Source organism: Eretmochelys imbricata, chromosome 3 (assembly GCF_965152235.1).
Source record: "Eretmochelys imbricata isolate rEreImb1 chromosome 3, rEreImb1.hap1, whole genome shotgun sequence".
In the NCBI taxonomy this organism is placed as follows: Eukaryota; Metazoa; Chordata; order Testudines; family Cheloniidae; genus Eretmochelys; species Eretmochelys imbricata.
The window spans coordinates 192,239,492-192,259,263 of NC_135574.1; the positions used below are offsets into that span (position 1 = coordinate 192,239,492).

Below are 19,772 nucleotides of genomic sequence, written 5' to 3' on the forward strand. Positions count from 1 at the left end.
TTTCTACTATCCAGACCTCTGTGTTAGACATATTACAATGTCTCCATAGCCAAATTATCATACTTTATTGATTTTAAAGTCTTGTATCCTGTCAATGATTATTTTAATTACAACCGAAGCAATCTTTTTTTTTACTCTAAGCCACAAATATGTTGTTCCCTATCAACTACTCTCTACAGTTGAGTAGCTCACGAAAGCTCATGCTCAAATAAATTCGTTAGTCTCTAAGGTGCCACAAGTACTCCTTTTCTCTCTACAGTTTGTGACTGTAAATGATTTTGTGTCCTACAAATAGGTAATAGCTTTTCCCTTCATATTTTTGTCGTAAATGTTGTTTGTATTTAAAAATTTTAAAAATGCCAGTTAGTGGTAATGAACCCATTTGGTCAGCTTTCATGACAGATGTTAACAGTAACATGTTGGCTAGAGATGCCTTTGAATGACCAACAGCCTGATTCTGCGCCATTGACTTCAATGGGAGTTATCCCATTGGCTTCAGTAAGAGTAGGAATAGGCCCAAGAAGGAAAAAATAATCCAGAGATTAAGAAAGATGGTAACCTCCTCTCAGAAATCAATGCCTTTTGCTGTTTCCTTTTTACACTTACACCCCCCCCACACACACACACACTCCAGAACATTTTTTGACTTAGAGATGATTCATTTGTATGTAATAAGTGAGACAAAATGTCTGATAAAGGACGTGCATTAGGAAACAGGGTCCAAATGTTCTAAAAGCACAAGTATTTTTTGTTAATTTGGTAATTCAGATCCAATTTATGCCAAATCATCACATTGGGAATGAAATTTAAAATAGAGGGCTACTCTTTTTGCGATGTGCATCTGCTCTCCTTTATACTGAAATGTAGTATAGCAACATAAGATAAGGCTGTGTCAGCATTTCCATTACAGACCCCTATATTCTAGGGTTGGTAATTTGCTATGGGAGATACTTGGTATATGAACTTTCAGTCCAAAAGCAATTTTTCGTTCAAATTTCCTTTTATTTTAAAAAGTAGAGCTTAGGTCAGTTTTGAGTTATACAAGCTTATTTAAGAAGAAAAGCTGCTTGGATTGTTTTATATGTGCACAATGCAAAGTTAGTTTTGATGAGCAATAAAGAATAAAAAATTTGGGAAAATTTATCCCATAAATCATTGTTGCTGTTTAAAAGGACGTGGTCCTGCAATCTCTTACACATATGAGTGTTTTTAGCATCTGATCCAAAAAAGTAAATTAAACTCTGAGCCTGATCGATCTACTGCCATTGAGTTCAATGGAGATTACACACTGGCAAACACAACACCCACAAGTGTTTGCAAGACTGGGATCTCAGTTAGTAATCTTTGAATAGTAACTATGGGCCCAATCCTGCAAACATACTTGCTTAGCTTTAAGTACATGAGTAGTTACATTGGCTTCAGTAGAACTACTCCATGCTTACAGTTATGTGCATAAGTGTTTGCAGGGCTGGGGCCTAGGATGTTGGCAGTAACTAGTTTCAGAATTTGATTAATTTCTATTTTTTGCTATGCATCTAAAATGTGTGTTATCAAGAGCTGTTTGGGTTAATCAGTTGCAAACTACAATTAAAATGAATACGTATTTACCTAATGATTAAAAATGACACCAACAGGTTATGAAATGCATAGTTTTACCCCAGAATATATATTTCTTCTATTATCTCAAGTGAATATTAACCTCTTAACCTTCCATAACAGGATTTTTTTCTTTTCCTTTCAAATCCCAAACAAATTATCTACTTAAACTATGTTTACATTATGTATACTATAAGCCAAGTTAAGCACCTAAGTGTTCATAGGATCTCCATTCCCTTACACCAGTGTAACTGAGGGGTTACTCCATTGCAGACAATGGAGTCACACTTAGGTGTAAGTGAGAGGAGAAAGAAGCCCTCAGGCTTTTAGTTGTAAAATACCACCTAATAGGAGTGACTTTTAAAATCATGTTGTTGTTCATTTGTTCCAATAGATGGAAAGCATCAACTATATTTCATCTGGTGGCCTTAAAATAAACCAAAGGACACCATGGGCCCAATTCTAACCTCAGAGCCACACAAGTAGCCAATGAGCCAATTCTTAAAGTAGTATGTGGGCGTCTTTGGAACTGGGAAGACGCCCATTGTCTTCAATGGGTTTTGAGGGATAGCTCAGTGGTTTGAGTATTGGCCTGCTAAACCCAGGGTTGTGAGTTCAATCCTTGAGGGGGCCATTTAGGGATCAGGGCAAAAAAAAATTGGGGATTGGTCCTGCTTTGAGCAGGGGGTTGGACTAGATCTCCTGAGGTCCCTTCCAACCCTGATAGTCTATGATTCTATCTGAGGGAAGAATTTGCCCCTATTATGTGTACATATGCGTTTGATAACACACAAACACACATGATATATATATATTAGTATGTAATATATATACATATGCAAGCATACCTAATATATATTACATATAGTATTGAACATAATAAATACATATACATTCATGCATCATGTTTGTGTGTATGTATTTACTAAAGAAACAGCTCATTTAAATATATTAAAGAGTATTCTAAAATATGGGGAAAGTTCTTGGATTAAGAAATGTCCTTGTGGCAATTTTAAATGAAAGTGTATGTTAATTCCTAGTGCATTCATGTAATTTTGCAATTCTCTGTTTAAGCATTAAATGTCTTATATAGCAGCAAAATAACTAAATGGGTGTTCATATTTTCATAATGTTGACTTAAATTATTAAGTGCAAGATGACTGTAAGGGATGATTAACAGAAATTACGAGTTTTGATATGCGTGTATATACAATATATATATATATAGCTAGACTTCAAACTCTTCAGAATTTTTGCATCAGGGTAAGCACTGAAAAATGTCCAGTTAGAATAAGTTTTTATGGTATTGCAGATGCAAAATAAAATTAATTTATTAGCATTTATAACAGAGGAACTAATTCAGTTCTCAATTTAAAACAGGTGAATGTTGTTAACATATAAAGCCCTGTGATGATGTTTTATAATCTGAGTAAAATAAAGAGATGTTGTAAACTGGCAGGTCCTATCATCATTGCCTATCAGAAGTCATGGGGGATGTGACATGTATTCAGTGAAACCACTTCAAAATGCTCTACTTTTAATAATGCAGGCCTGATAAGGTAAATAACATCTCAGGTAAGTTTAATACACAGGAGATAAAGGCATACCCGCATAAAGGCAGTAAAACGAATGCTTTTCAGCAATGTTGTAGCTGTTAGGCGTGTTATACAATGGAGCACGGTCGATTGAGGCCCCTATTCAGGAAAGAGCTTAACCACATAGTCAAAGGTAAGCATGTGTTTGAGTCCCATTGACTTCAGGTGCTTAACTTTAAGACTTTACTTAAGTACTTTCCTGAGTCAGTGCCTGAATGATCAACAGTGCTATGAGACACAGTATATCTTGTCCTGCGAACAATCAGCCTTCATTAGATCCAGCTTCATTGAAAGTGGAAGGGGCATTCAGCTTTTCCGAATGCAGAACAGAAGCTGAAATGGGAGTTTTGTTTGAAAAATACTTTAAAAAAACCCCTCAAATAGCCATTTTGAGCCACAAAATGATTAGCTAGTAAAATGCATCATCAAGCTCCAAAGGAAAAAAGTATACAGATGGTTCTTCTTGCCCCGCAGCATGTAATAAGGATGAACAGATTAGGAGTGTGAGCCTGATTCTCTTCACCTCATAGTCAATAGGTGTTTTATCACGCTTGCGGGGAGGAAAGGATCAAGCCCTATGTAATATAGAACATTCTGATACGCTGTAGTAGGAGTTTTGTCAGAAGTTCTTGTTAATTTAGATCCCAATGGCCTTATAAATCCTGAAGACCTTACACAGTTTTTATTCAGCCCTTTCAATACGTTTTGTCTGAGTAAAAACTGAGTTAAGGCCTTCACAGTTTAGGCCCGACACCTGCAAAACATTTAAGTACATGCTTAACTTTCATGGGACTACTCGCATGCTTAAACTGAAGTACTTGTTTAAGTCCACAGCGGAGCCACAGCCTTTGCCCTGAAGTAATACCCAAATTATGCACACATTTTTATGGTTCTAGACGTGGAAGATTTTATTCTCATTGAAATTGCTGGGACTACTCACATGAATAAAGTGAGCAGGATTTGGCCTATATGGATGTGAAAAAGAGATAGTAGGAAAGCAATCTACACAGGGGAGCATCATTAACATTTCATGATAAATTTTTAGTTCTGGGTAATTATTAGAGTTGGTTGGGAATTTTCTATTGATTTGATTTTGAGAAAACTTCCTTTTCCATTTAAAAAAAAAGTTTCCTGTGGGAAAATTTTGATTTTTTTTTTAATCAGGAGCCTCATGCCGCCATTAGCCTCTATAGCATCCGTGGCTGGACTATATTTCCCATGATTTACAATGGTCTCCTCTCTGGTTGAATTGCTGCTGCTGTGCATCATGGGAGTCCCAAGACCGTAGTACATCAAGGAAGCTGTAGTCGAACCAGCAATCCTGACCCATAGAGGAGAATGGGAGACCTAAGGCACCCAAGCTACTCCTCACAGGAGGCACTGTGGCAGCTCAGGTGGATGCAGGTGAATGTCTAAATGAGTTGAAATAAAGTGTTTTGACAATTTTTTTTGGAACTGTCCCTTCTGTGAAAAATTTCCATATTTTGGCTCATCTGTACATGAAAATGAATATCAAAATCTCAGCATTTCCCACAGGACAGAATTCCAATTTTTGACAAGTTGTGTAATACTGTAACTATATTTTCTCTTGTGTCAAAAACAGGATACAGTCCTGCAAACCTTCACTCCCTATGTGCTTGAGCAATCCCATTGAGTTTAATAGGACTGATCACATAAGTAAGATGGTGCAGGATCATATATAGGGTTTCTAGGTCTGGATCACTAAAATGCAAGAAACTTGAGGGGAAAAAATTATACACTGAATACTCCAACCGGACAATCTTTGAAATGTCTGCAATCCTCTGAAGATATTCCAATGTGCACTAAAGACCTTAACCTCAGTAACATAAGATTTTGCAGTGGGCACAATTTTTTTAATAGAGTTCAAGGAAGCTATTTTTTAAAATCAGACAGTAACAGACATTTAACCATAAAAATTAGATGCAAGCTGCTTAAAAATAAACACAATTGAAAACCCTAGTGAAATCCTGGCCCCCTTGAAGTCAATGAGAGGTTTGTGTGTAAAGGCTGAAGACTGTTAATACATTCTTTTTTAAAGATGTCCCTTTTTCTCTTTTAGCATCGTTGCATATTTTATTCTCAGCCGCCTAGATGATATGTAGTAAGATCTTAATGACAAATTCAGCCACATTTTTGTTTGGTAACATAGCTAAAAATAAATGATTGCTAAGCTCTCTTATACCTACAGAGTATAAACAAGGGATGGTTGAAATACGTTACTGAATTAAAGTGCTTAGTCCTTCATCTTGAAAACATCATGCCAGTCAGTTGGTTAATTGGTTAATACTAGCTTCGTTAATGCTACTGTTTTATGTTAAAGGTAACACACACCCACTGTGACTATGTTCTTTAGGATGCAAAGCTTTTATTCAATGAACCAGATGTCACAAGCTAACATTTGCAGCTGTCTGAAAATTGGAAACTAATGGCAGCTAAAGCATCATTAGAGGAATATAAACTGTAAGGGGCCAATTTGTAGTGGGCACAGATTACGTAGGTGTGGTTTAGACAGGCAACTTCTTAATAATAATTTTTTACTTGTCCTAATCACAAAAAGTGTTGCGTAAATGAACCTACTATTTTAGTGATTATTACATTAAAGATAAACCTACACCAGGCAGAATGGCCATTCATGTATCAATGTTTTATATCAAACAGCAAAAGTCTCACTATGTTAGCATTGGGTCAGGGGAAAAATATTGTCATTTAATAACTATGCCAGACAAGTTGCTTATCAAATGATGTAACTTAAGAGCCTTTGTCTCCTAGCTTCTTCTTGCTTGTCTTCTCAATTGTTGTCTCCACAATCATAGCTGTCTCTTCGTAAGTCTGAATTCTGGCATCTGAAAACTTCTCAATAGATTCCACTACTTCCACCTTCTCATAGCTCATGGAACTGGGTAAGCTTGGTTCTCTGAATGCTTGGCCTCCTCGTTGGTCTTCTCTGTCATGCTCTGTCTCTTCAAATACGTCTGGCTCAGAAGGGCCGGCTACACCAGCTGGAGGTGCTGCCTCAGGCCCAGTGATGTCAGGCTGCTTTGAGGGCTCTTCAGCTTTTTCTTCTGACTTTCTGCCCTGTTCATTTATTTCTTCTCTCTCTTCAAGCTCATATTGCATTTCATGGACTTCCCCCTTCTCATTTGCTGATGGTTCAGAGGGTTCAGGCAGCTCTGGAATTGGCTCCACCTCCCCACCATTTGGCATCTTTCCATTGCTAGTGGAAACAATGATCCCACCTCCAGCCGGGGTGGAGGAAGAATAGAAGCAAGGATGGTCATAGTTTGCTTCCCCTGTGACAAGTACATAGCTCTCTTTGGTAGACAAGTCAGTCTTAGGCTCGGGTCTCTTGAAGCATCTTATTTTCTCTCTCACAGTGTTACACAATTCATCAAAAGCTTTACTTATCCGAGCTCCATCAGGCACATCCTCTGGGACTGTTTCTTGCTCAACTAGTTCTAATTCTTCCTGCTTAGGTTCACATACTGTGCTTTCATGTTTAAATTGCAGCTGATCCTGATGAAAGTCTTCCAGAGTTCTTTCATAGCTGTTTTCTGGTGAAAACCCATCTATGTCTTTGGAAGTGATCTCCTTTCTCCTAGAAATTTTCTTTGCCAGACCTTTTTGTCTTGGTTTTGCACTTGCAATCTCTTGCATAACCAGGGTGATATCTAAAGAAAATCCAAAACAAAGGCAACAGCACACAACATTGAAAGGTGTTGCCCAAGACAGTTTAGCAATCTATCTCCAAACCAAAGGGCCTCATTGTCAGTACAGTGTGTGCAGAACAGAATGCAGATGCAAAGGTGGGCATGTATTCATTTTATGTATGAAAATGGCTATTCTGAGTGTGCAATACTGGGCATGTGTCCATTTTGCATGTACAAACACCACTTTTATACATAAAATGTATAAATACTAACTTTTGCATGTACAAAACTGAGTGTACAAAATCAGCATCTATGAAGATGAGACTAATGCTCTGAAAGTACATTTAGGGCTCACTGCTGCTTTTCAATATAGTGTGCAACACCACTATCTTGAATCAGTAGCAGGCTTAAGGGCCATAGCCAGATGGAAGTAGCTCCTGTGGCTGCTTCACAGGACGCCTGGGCTTTCCAGCTGCAGAAGCATCTCCCAGATGTGATGGGGAAAAACATCCCCATGTTCAAAACATTCCCCCTGCTCCACTCCTTGTGGAAGAATTGTAGACTCCACCCAGAGCTATCGCCATAAATGCGGATCAGGTTCATGTGAATGGTGACAGGAGACTTGCTCATGTCCTAACACAGAGGCAAGTTCTTCCCTTACTCTCTAGATACCCTCAAGTCAAGTCCTGTAGGTAATAATCCAAAGTACAGTTAGATGCATGGGCCAAATGCTCAGCTGGTGTAAATGATCATAGCTTGATAGACTTCAATGGAGATATATCTATGTACACCAGTTGAGGATCTGGTCCCCATGTATTAGTAGCTAATTTGTTCACTAACAAACTTAATTTAAGCCTGCTGTATTTGGCACAATGCTGGGGAAACACCCTATTTGGTCTCCAAAAATTTGAACATGCGACAGTTTATCTTCATTTTTTAACATGCCTTGTTTTCAGTGAAACATCCAATTACCCATCTATTTATGAAACTTCTGAGACATCTATCAACTTGGTATGTAAAGCACCTAGGTATCAAACCATCCATCTCCATTGTTAGAAAATCATTTCTACTTTAGCCCTGGATATTTGCCTTCACTAGTTCCTGCTCTTACGAACATCTTAATTCTAAATGTATTAATCATACAGTTCTGGGGAGCAATCATACAGCACTGACTGTGACTTCATTCAGCTCAAACTGGGTCGTGGCAGACAAATAGGCAATTTAGCCTTGTTTATATTTACAGGGCTACTCAAGTGTTCCTATCTTGTTTTGTGATAATGAAAGAATGATCAGACTTGGGATATAACCTCAATCCTATGTGATTTCTTTGCATTATTTTTAAAAAGGCTGCCTGTTCTATTAGTTCTCTTTGTGCATCTCATTAATTCAGTGCAAGCTGCTTCGGTTGCATTAAGTCATGCTACCAGTATAGCAAAGGAACCGATTGGTTAGGGGATCCAGCCTTCAAGGGCCAGATCTGAAGCCAACTGATGTCTCCCATTGATTTCAATAGGATCTGATTTAGGCCCCAACAATGGGGTCCATGCTGAAGACAAATGAAAATGGTTTAAAATGCAAATTGTATTTACTCAAACAAGAAAAGAATATCAGATACTTACCTCGCCTTCTCCAGGTTGTAGTTTGGCAGGGTCTGTAGCTCTGTGTGAAGAGTGCAACTGGGGTTCCAATTATGGCAGAATTTAACCTGGCAAAGAGAATTTGCATGTGTCAAATTTCCCCAGAATACCTTAAACAAGTAGAACAATTCACTTCACATCAAAATGGGAACATAAAATATCATTTAAATCAATATAATGTATAGGCTCTGTACTATTGGCCACATTCCCTGCTGGTGTAAACCAGCAGTGCCTCCACTGTCTTCAATGGAACTATGCTGATTTACACCAACAGAGGATCTGGCCTACTCTACTTACATATAGACTGTAGAGCAAAGCACGTAGTTTTAAAAAGCAACCCTAGTGTTGCTAGGGAATGATTTCATAATGGAAGAGGAGATTTTGAAAGGCACAAAGGGCAGTTAGCCATCACGTGCCCCCTGGATGGCAGCAGGATCTGGGTATCTAAGTCTTTTGGCGATCTGCCCCATAGACCTAAGGGCCATATACAGCCCTCAAACCATATGCATATGCCGTTTAATGCAAATAAAGAATCTAGTTTACTTTTATTGACTGCTTTCTTATTTAACTTAGCTCAGTGCAACAGCTCTTGCCATCTGCTCATTTTTCTTCATGCAAGCTCCCTCTAGTGTTCCCAGCCAGGCACTGGACCTACTTGATCCTGCTCTGTTCAATTAACCTTGCATATCATCTGCAACTCTGAATGAACCAGTGGGAGCTCAAAGGCATATGAAATAAGAGGAGAAAATGCCCCTACATTTGTTATATGAGAAAATGTCATATAACAAATGTAGTTTAAGGATAAGGCTTATGGTGACACGTATCAGGTCAAAAAAAGCCCAAATCAGGTCACTTCTCAGCTCCCCCCACTAAAGGTTCTGCAGAACTGGGGACCAGCCAGCGGAGTCAGAAAACATAATATAACTGTCACACACTATACCTCAAAATAACCACCTGTATCCCCATATGCACCACTTGTGTATGGTTATGCTATTTTGTAAAAAAAAAAAAAAATGCCTTGTGAAGTATCATTGGAAAAATCATAATCTATTGAACATTACGATGCTGTTGAAATGTAGGTATCATTACTGTACATGAAGTTACGAGATTTTTGCTCTGTGTTTATCACTGAAACATGTTGCGATCTGGAAAACACGCACAGACTAGCTCATGTCTGGGAACAAAGGAGTGACCAACACCCCATCAGGTGTCAAGCAACCATCATCAGCCATTCAACAGCAAGGGCCTTGTAAACAAGAGATTTACAATTCACATGAGAGTCAGTTGCTCAAGCATGTACACCATGGGGCTGCCTAACCCCCATGACACAGCAAGGATTTTTCCAGCACCTGGAGGAGAGTATAAAATAAGGGACAGTGACATAACCACCTCACCTCTCCTCCCTCTTACCCTCCACCCCTACACTGAAGGCAACAAGATCGTTTGGAAGAAAAAGAAACATTTGAACTGCTGTGGGTTTTGGGGTAAGAGAAAACTTATGACTTCAAATTGTACCTCGCTTGATAAAGTTTAGGAATTAGACTGCAATTTTATCTTTTATTTCTTTTTGCAACCAATTCTGAACTCCTATGCCTGTACCACTTATAAATCACTTAAAATCTATCTTCCTGTAGTTAATAGATCTCTTTTATGTTTAATCTAAACCAGTGTGTTTTGGCTGAAGTGTTTAGGGAATCTATTCAGGATACAAAGGCTGATGCATATCCACCACCCTCTGACACAGTGGCAAGCTAATTAATGAGCTTGCATTGATCAAGAAGGTCTTGAGCAGTGTAAGACCCACATTTCTGGGGTGCAGTGCTGGAGCTGGGGGGGATTTGCTGGTGTCTCCTTGTATACAGTTCATGAGTGGCTGGAGAGAGCATTCATGTACTTCGCTGGGTGTGCCCCTGCATGCTGATGGCTGAGTGAACAGAGCCTGGTGGCGTTTGCTGTTCACTAGCACAGCAGTGTAGGAGACCGGCCTGGGCATGGGAGTTAAAGGGGTCACAGTGGTTCCACAATCCAGACTGCACTCGGGGGGGATGTCACAGGAACCTTCAGTGGAAATAAAACTTTGCCTGTTTCTAGAGCCAAGTGCTAGCTCCAAAGACACCAGTGTGATCTTCAGTTACCCTGCTCAGCTGCCTTCTAATCTTGGAGGTGTCTAACGTCCCTAGGCAGCGAAGGGCATGGCTACACTTGCAGATGTAGAGCGCCGTGAGTTAAACCAGCCTTTGGAGAGCGCAGCAGGGAAAACGCTGCCGTGTGTTCACACTGTCAGCTGGAAGCGCACTGGCGTGGCCACATTAGCAGCTCTTGGAACGCCACAAAGAGCAGTGCATTGTGGTAGCTAGCCCAGGGCGTAGGTGGCTGCAACGTGCTTTTCAAATGGGGGGTGGTGGTGGAGTGTGACAGGGGGTGTGTTGTGTGCAGGTGTTTTGGGGGGCTGAGTGTGTCAGCATGCTGTCCTGTAAGTGCAGACAGCAGCAGCAGTGCAGCTATCTCACACCTAAACCCCAGCGAGATCTTCGAACCGGGTGTTGTCCCACCTAGCTCACCTGCGGGGCCTGTTCTGTAGGCATGCTCAGAGCACACCTAACCCCACATCAAATGGCCGTGGGGTTGGGGAGGGAAGAGGGCAGATGAGGAGGTAGACCTAGACTTCCAACACCTTAGTCTCATGGTTAAGGATATGAGAAGCCCAGGTTCACTTCCCCTCTCTGCTTGAGGCGGAGACTGAATGTGACGTTGAGTCTCCCATCTCTTAGGTGAGTGCGCTAGCTATGGGATACTTTGCTGTGGAAGTCTCTTAATCTCTCCTGTTGAACCTGGTCCACAGTTTATAAAGGCTGGAGAATCATTTTCTCTCTGCCCCAATGAATGTTTCAGTGTTTTATACAAAGTGAAGCCACTGTAACAGTCAAGATTGAGAAAGCCTGACCCCAGGGTACCTCCTGCCCAGGGTTCATGCACTCACCTGCAAGGTAGGAGACCTGGGTTCCAGTCACTGTTTCACATCAGGCAGAGGGGGCATTGAACTCTGGCCTCCTATATGTGGATGCTATCTCCTTGGCTTTTGGTTTTGGAAAGAAAGGGCTGCCCTGATTGACATACCTAACTCCAGCATAACGTTCACAGTGGTCAATCCCAAATGGAGGGAGATGCCTCCCATTGGGCACCTATCTCCCTTTGCGGGGTGGGACCTAAACTGCACACCTCTCCTGGGACTTTCCTATTGGTTAGCTTAGGTAGCTCCCTGCTCAGCATGTTGGCTTTTGTGAATCGCATTCTGAGGCATCTCACCCTTCCCAGGCATGGATAGGGAGCCGGGGCACCCAGCTCAGGACTGTGGATTCCACAAGGCAGCTGGACACCTAAAAGTTAAGCACTACAATGGTGAGTCCCTTTTCAGGATCTAGCCCCAAACTGCTAGCAAGATTTTAAACAGCTAGCCCCCAGTTTGTAACTGACGGGTTATTAGAGCTCTGCAAAGGGGCAGTCAGTTCACAGAATCATAGAAAGGCTTTCGTTTGCACCTGTCCTTTGTGTACAGAAACTAAAAGACAGCAGGCAAATGGTGACTAGACTGACAGGCTGGATGAGAACCTCATACTCTCCTCGCACTGGCCCGGAGCTGTCTCTCTCTAGTGGCTTCAGTGGGCTTTGGATGAGGACCACTGTCCTCAAGTTCCTGCTTTGAGAACCCCGTGGGTAGTAAAGTTCACATAGGCTTTAGCGGGATTAAACAAATTCCCATTATCAAATACTAGGCTCCTGCACTGTCACTCACAACCCCCAGGGACGCATCATTAGGGTTGCCAGGTGTCAGGGTTTTTTTTTTTTTTTAACCAGAAAGTCCGGTTGAAAAGGGAACCTGCTGACTGGACACTAAAAGTCTGGTTACCTGCAGTAACCGCCTCTGCCACCAGGGAGTGGGAAGAGCAGTAGCTGCTGCTGGAGCCTGGAGGAGCACTCAGGAACAGCTCCAGCGGAGAGAGGTACCGGTGGCTCTCCCGAGCATGGCTCTCCTTTCTCCAACCTGCCCCACTCACCCTCCAGCCCCGGAGTGCAGCTCTCCTTCCCCTTCCCCGCCCCAGTCACCCTTTCACCCCCGGAGCATGGCTCTCCCTTCCCTGCCCTGCCCCAGCCACCCCTTCACCCCCTGAGCGCAGCTCTCCCTTCCCTGCCCTGCCCCAGCCACCCCTTCACCCCCTGAGCGCAGCTCTCCCTTCCCTGGCCTGCCCCAGTCACCCCTTCACCCCCAGAGTGCAGCTCTCCCTTCCCCGCCCTGCCCCAGTCACCTCTTCACCCCCAGAGTGCAGCTCTCCTTTCCCCGCCCTGCCCCAGTCACCCCTTCACCCCCAGAGTGCAGCTCTCCCTTCCCTGGCCTGCCCCAGTCACACCTTCACCCCAGAGTGCAGTTCTCCCTTCCCCGCCCCACCCAGTCACCTCTCCACCCCCAGAGTGCAGCTCTCCCTTCCCCGCCCTGCCCCAGTCACCCCTTCACCCTCTGAGCGCAGCTCTCTCTTCCCGCCCTGCCCCAGTCACCCCTTCACCCTCTGAGCGCAGCTCTCTCTTCCCGCCCTGCCCCAGTCACCCCTTCACCCTCTGAGTGCAGCTCTCTCTTCCCGCCCTGCCCCAGTCACCCCTTCACCCTCTGAGCGCAGCTCTCCCTTCCCGCCCTGCCCCAGTCACCCCTTCACCCTCTGAGCGCAGCTCTCTCTTCCCTGGCCTGCCCCAGTCACCCCTTCACCCTCTGAGCGCAGCTCTCCCTTCCCTCGCCTGCCCCAGTCACCCCTTCACCCTCTGAGCGCAGCTCTCTCTTCCCGCCCTGCCCCAGTCACCCCTTCACCCTCTGAGCGCAGCTCTCTCTTCCCAGCCTGCCCCAGTCACCCCTTCACCCTCTGAGCGCAGCTCTCCCTTCCCGCCCTGCCCCAGTCACCCCTTCACCCCCAGAGCGCAGCTCTCCCTTCCCCGCCCTGCCCCAGTCACCCCTTCACCCTCTGAGCGCAGCTCTCTCTTCCCGCCCTGCCCCAGTCACCCCTTCACCCTCTGAGCGCAGCTCTCTCTTCCCGCCCTGCCCAGTCACCCCTTCACCCCCTGAGCGCAGCTCTCCCTTCCCTGGCCTGCCCCAGTCACCCCTTCACCCCCAGAGTGCAGCTCTCTCTTCCCCGCCCTGCCCCAGTCACCTCTTCACCCCCAGAGTGCAGCTCTCCTTTCCCCGCCCTGCCCCAGTCACCCCTTCACCCCCAGAGTGCAGCTCTCCCTTCCCTGGCCTGCCCCAGTCACACCTTCACCCCAGAGTGCAGTTCTCCCTTCCCCGCCCCACCCAGTCACCTCTCCACCCCCAGAGTGCAGCTCTCCCTTCCCCGCCCTGCCCCAGTCACCCCTTCACCCTCTGAGCGCAGCTCTCTCTTCCCGCCCTGCCCCAGTCACCCCTTCACCCTCTGAGCGCAGCTCTCTCTTCCCGCCCTGCCCCAGTCACCCCTTCACCCTCTGAGCGCAGCTCTCCCTTCCCCGCCCTGCCCCAGTCACCCCTTCACCCTCTGAGTGCAGCTCTCTCTTCCCGCCCTGCCCCAGTCACCCCTTCACCCCCAGAGTGCAGCTCTCCCTTCCCCGCCCTGCCCCAGTCACCCCTTCACCCCCAGAGTGCAGCTCTCCCTTCCCCGCCCTGCCCCAGTCACCCCTTCACCCCCAGAGCGCAGCTCTCTCTTCCCGCCCTGCCCCAGTCACCCCTTCACCCTCTGAGCGCAGCTCTCCCTTCCCTCGCCTGCCCAGTCACCCCTTCACCCTCTGAGTGCAGCTCTCCCTTCCCCGCCCTGCCCCAGTCACCCCTTCACCCCCAGAGTGCAGCTCTCCCTTCCCCGCCCTGCCCCAGTCACCCCTTCACCCTCTGAGCGCAGCTCTCCCTTCCCGCCCTGCCCCAGTCACCCCTTCACCCCCAGAGTGCAGCTCTCCCTTCCCCGCCCTGCCCCAGTCACCCCTTCACCCTCTGAGCGCAGCTCTCCCTTCCCGCCCTGCCCCAGTCACCCCTTCACCCCCAGAGCGCAGCTCTCCCTTCCCCGCCCTGCCCCAGTCACCCCTTCACCCTCTGAGCGCAGCTCTCTCTTCCCGCCCTGCCCCAGTCACCCCTTCACCCTCTGAGTGCAGCTCTCCCTTCCCCGCCCTGCCCCAGTCACCCCTTCACCCTCTGAGCGCAGCTCTCCCTTCCCTGCCCTGCCCCAGCCACCCCTTCACCCCCTGAGCGCAGCTCTCCCTTCCCTGGCCTGCCCCAGTCACCCCTTCACCCCCAGAGTGCAGCTCTCCCTTCCCCGCCCTGCCCCAGTCACCCCTTCACCCCCAGAGTGCAGCTCTCCCTTCCCGCCCTGCCCCAGTCACCCCTTCACCCCCTGAGCGCAGCTCTCCCTTCCCTCGCCTGCCCCAGTCACCCCTTCACCCCCAGAGTGTGGCTCTCCCTTCCCCATCCTGCCCAGTCACCCTTCCACCCCTAGAGCCCTGCTTAGATGGCAGGGGGAGGATGGTGAAGAGAGCGCGAGCAACAGGACGGGAGACGAGCAGGGGGCGGAACCTTGAGGAAAAGAGGTGGAGCAAGGGGTGGGGCCTCGGGGGAAGAGGCACAGCAAGTGGGAGAGGTTCCAGCACTCAGTGTCAGGTTTTCACAAATTAGAAAGTTGGCCACCCTACACACCATACACAAAGTAGACCTACCGGTTGTCTTCATTCTCAATGATACGTTTGTACCGCTCCAGCTCATTCTCCAGGGACTGCTGATATATCACCAGCTGGTGACAGTCACTCGTGTACTTCTCCAAGGTCCTCTCAGCATCCTCTATCTCCTTCCTAAGAGTTTCAATCTGCTCGTTGTATAGCTGAACCTCATCATCATAACTCTCTTGAGTGCTCTTAATAGCTTGTTCCAGCACGGTTGTCTGAAATAAAGGAAATTGGAAGCAATGATATACAGCATTTCCTATGTGGGGACTCACAGACATTTTCAGAGGAATCGTTAAATGGTGCGAAGTACTTTTCTATGTCAGCAAACTAATGACTGAAAAAAAGTCGTATGCTTTGGATAATTATTGAAGAGGAAACTGACTACAATACTATGCATGGCTAGTGAGAGGGGCTAGTGAAGATGGATGGATGGGAGATGGTTTTCCAATCCCACGAGAGTTTGAGATTTCAATATTTTTCCCATACTGAAGTAAGATGAAAAGTTGCAACCGCAAACATTTTCATTGACCAATAATCTGAAAAAAATAAAATTCAGATTGGGTAAATCAGAATGTTTTGTTTTGATAATGCTGAAGCCTTTTGGTTTGCTTTTGATCTTTTAAAACCCCTTTTAAAGTCTAAGTTAAATAAAGTCCCAAAACGTTTCCACAGAAATGTTTGGAATTGGGAGCTTTGTCGAAACGGACTCTTTTCTGCGAACAGTTTGGGGGTTCTACAAATCTGCATTTTCCGATGAAAAAGTATTTAGGTCAGAAAATTCCCCACCAGCTCTCACTATGAAGATGTTTCCCAGAGAGCATCTAAGTGGGCCAGATGAGTAGCTTCTACAAAGGTCTTGGATTCCTTTGCACAAGCTCTGAAAACTGGATCTGATGCTGCACCATTAAAGCCAATTGGCACGTTCATTACATTCATTTCATTATTAATTCATATTATAAAATACATCTATTGCTCCCCCCCCCCCCCCCGTGCCATGGTCTATTCCATAAATTAAAACATAGACCAAGGCGCTTCTATAAATATACCCGTCAGCGCTAGGGTGACCAGATAGCAAGTGTGAAAAATCGGGACAGGGGGTGGGGAGTAATAGGCACCTATATAAAACAAGGCCCCAATTATCGGGATTGTCCCTATAAAATCGGGCCATCTGGTCACCCTAATCATAGCCCACACCACCCTAAGCAGCCTTAATATAGACAGTAAGAAGATGGGCTTTGCAAAGCTGGTCTCTGGCAGACTAAAGGGAGGAGGGGGAGCAGGTTTGAAAATTGGCAGAAGAAGGATGGTTTTGGGCTGCAGCATAGCCAGGAGATCTGTGCTCGATTCCTGACTCCACTGCAGATGTTATGTATGTTTCCAGGCAAGTCAATCAGAGTTTCAGTGGTGGTTTAGTGACCACAGTGCTGCATTTGCGGGTGGGGAAGACACATTACTGCACTATGCTAACAGCAATGGCCAGAGGAAGACCCAGGCAACCAGAATTCCTCTGGCAGGAGCAGGCTCATGGCTGCTTCTTACTGCTCCTTTTTGGAGGTTCAGCCTATATTCTTCTTGCATCGCCTCTTCTTTAGAGGAAGTTTGGGTCTAGGCACTTTACATCCCACCCAGCCCCAGGAGGTTGTGTAGCACCAATGAAGTTGCTAAACTCCCCCTGTACTTGGCACTCTAAAGGCTCCAGCACAAGGATTACAGGGGCTGACTGGACAGGAGCACAGAGGGAAGAGAGCTGTCTGTTCTGCCCAATCGGGAGGTGACTAAAATCTGGCCCATAATCTCTTTCTACCTCAGTTTCTCCAGCTGTCAGCTGGGGAGTATAATACTTACATAGCTCATTATTGACTGTAAAGCTCACCTTAGATGGAAAGGTGCCACATGAGACTGAAAGTGATTAATTCTGAGACTACCAGTTGTACAGCCATGTTACTAAATGTGACATCACTGGTGCCATGGGCACTATGGGAGCCCAGTGTGCAGTGCTGCAGACCAAGTTACAGCTAGCTGCAGTACAGGTGTAGCAATCGAAAGACAAACTTTAACGTTACAAGCTGCATCCTCCCACTGACCCTCACAAAACACTTGGGGAGAGTCACATACAGCGAGCGAGCAGCATCTAATCCTCAGGGGATTTGCACTCCACCAGCAAGTGAAATGATGACCAAGGAAGTACTACATGGGAGTTGCCTTTAAATGTTACTATCAGAACATTCTGGCTTGTAGAATAACTTAACCGCCTGTGCAGTGACTCCTGCAGAGAACTGGGATTTTATTAATGCATCACTGGAACGTAAGTTGGCCACAAGATGGTGCTGAGTCACTTTAAAAAAAAAAAAAAGCAAGCTAGGGAATTGCAGCAAAGTGTTACTTCTGCTGTTATTGCTCTGTTTTATTATGTAATTCCTATAGCACCTTCTCTGTTTTCTTTTACAAACAGTCACACTTTATAAGAAGGGTTCATTCATAACTAGTCTATAGAGCAGTCGTTCTCAATCAGCACACAGCTGTGGTCCATGTGACATCCTCAGGGCCATAACTTGGGAGGGGCAGGAGGGGCACCTGCCCCAGATGCAGAACCGGTGGGTGTGTAAAGATGGGGTGGTGCAGGATTGGGCCATAGGTAATGGAACTAGGGGTGCTGGAGGTGCTGCTGCACCCCCTGGCTTGAAGTGGTTTCCATCATAGTCAGGGTTTACCATTTGGTTCAAAGGCTCTCAGCTCTGGGTGCTGGGGGCAGTTGCCGAGGAGTTCTTGGGGGCAGTTACTAGGTGGGGGGGGCTGGGTGCATGGGTGGCAGTCCCTGGGTGGGGGACTGTATGATGGAGGGGGCAGTTCCAGTGGGGTTGGCTGATGGAGGGCATTCCCTGGCTGTGGAGGGGGGGGCAAGCTTGGGGGGCTGGGATATAGTCCCTGACTGGAGGGGCTGGATACACGGGGGGCAGTGTCTGGCTTGGGGGCACCCTGCACCGGGCAGGGGTCCCCATCTTTGCCAGCAGGCTCGGCAGCCATGCTCTCTGGGCACTCAGCCCAGCTGCAATGCAGTGCAGCCTTGCCACCCTTACAGTAAATTAATTTTAACAGTTAGTGTTTTGACTTATTTACTCATTTAAAATGCTCTTGGCAGACATGTGCCAGTGTTGAAATGAAAGGTGCTGTAGTGATCTGAATTGTATTGCTGTCATATAACAAATACTAAACTTCTTTTTTGTGTAGCTGTTCAGGTAGTGTATATATTGTGTGCACGCTCCCCACAAGACACAGAGCTCTGCAGATGTGGCCCACAATGGTAAACAGGTTGAGACCCACTGCTGTAGAGGGTTAATAAATCATTAATATATTGCTTTAATAATTCATTACTCAATTGTTATAGACCGTGGGGGGGGGGAGGGAGGAGGAGGGGCAGGAGCGGGGGAGAGCCATTTCCAAAGAACCTGAGTGATTTGTTTTATTTGGGAAAATTCCACCCTGAGGTTCCAACAGCTCAATAGGTTGATTATAACCATGGCTTATAACCACCTCTTACCCCTTTTACTGATATTCTCAATATGAGTATAACTGCTATATTTGTCATTTATTAACCCTTTATAAATGGAATCTTAATAGAAAGTGTCACCTTGAAAATGAAGGTTTCATTCTGAAATTAGGACTAGTAAAGGCCAGATTATGCTAATCTTTTCTTGGGTTAACCATCTGAAGGCAGGTTTCTCCAGCTACTTGTACATCTGAGCAGAACTCAGGCACCATCACAGTCTGTGCTCTCCCCTGAGTGCAAGGTGAATTCCTGACTAGGGTGTCAGACACCCCAAGGAGGCTGAGGTAGAGGTGTGGCCTTAGCCCAACCCCTCTGTGTGCTGGCCAGAAGAGCCGGCGAGACTCAGCAAGCCACTGCAGTGGCTGCACTTCCCAAGATCTCTGGGAGGTGCTGTGTATCAGCACACCATCCCCGGAACAGGCACAAAGGAGCCCTTACTTGCCGCGTTAAGGTAATAATTTTCCACAACTCCCCATTAATTAGGCCCTTCCTAGGGGTGGACATATAGGTCCTGACCTTCATGGCTTAGGTTGCTGTTCAGTTTTCAGCTTAGCCTGACAGGATCACAGAGCCCAGTGGATTGCTGCAGAAGACACAAGCTGCACGATGACGTACTTGGCTGGGGACAGGCAGGAGCTGCAGGAAAAGTCCTGGTAACTCATGCCCTGTGAATCAGCACTGCACAGACACACAGACCATTGTTGCTGTTGGTCCCTGGGTGTGGCTGAAGGTGCTAATTCATTGTTATTGTAATCAGGGATATGTGTAGGCTGCTGTGTGAAACCTGACATGCACTTTTTGAGGAAATACATAGATTTTAAGGTCAGAAGGGACTATTGTGATCATTGAGTGTGACCTGCCTCATGGCACAGACCATAGAATGTCACCCAGTTATTCCCACATCAACCCCAGAGCTTGTGGAGTGAATTTAGTGCTCAGGGAAAGTGCTGAACTGACATCTCTGAAGACCTCTGATTTTATCCCACAGTGCCAGTGCATTTCATACTGGATT

At 45.8% G+C, this 19,772-nt stretch overlaps 1 protein-coding gene across 1 annotated transcript in view; it reads right to left on the minus strand.

Moving 5' to 3' along the window:
• Window positions 1-5,960: 5,960 nt before the first annotated feature.
• BFSP1 (beaded filament structural protein 1) overlaps window positions 5,961-19,772 on the minus strand; it is a 47,329-nt gene continuing 33,517 nt past the window's right edge. Inside the window, exons 6-8 of the mRNA XM_077812030.1 lie at window positions 15,208-15,428; window positions 8,479-8,564; window positions 5,961-6,880 (exon numbers count right to left, since the gene is read on the minus strand). Coding sequence (XP_077668156.1) covers window positions 5,961-6,880; window positions 8,479-8,564; window positions 15,208-15,428 — 1,227 coding nt within the window. The remainder of the gene's footprint in view (window positions 6,881-8,478; window positions 8,565-15,207; window positions 15,429-19,772) is intronic.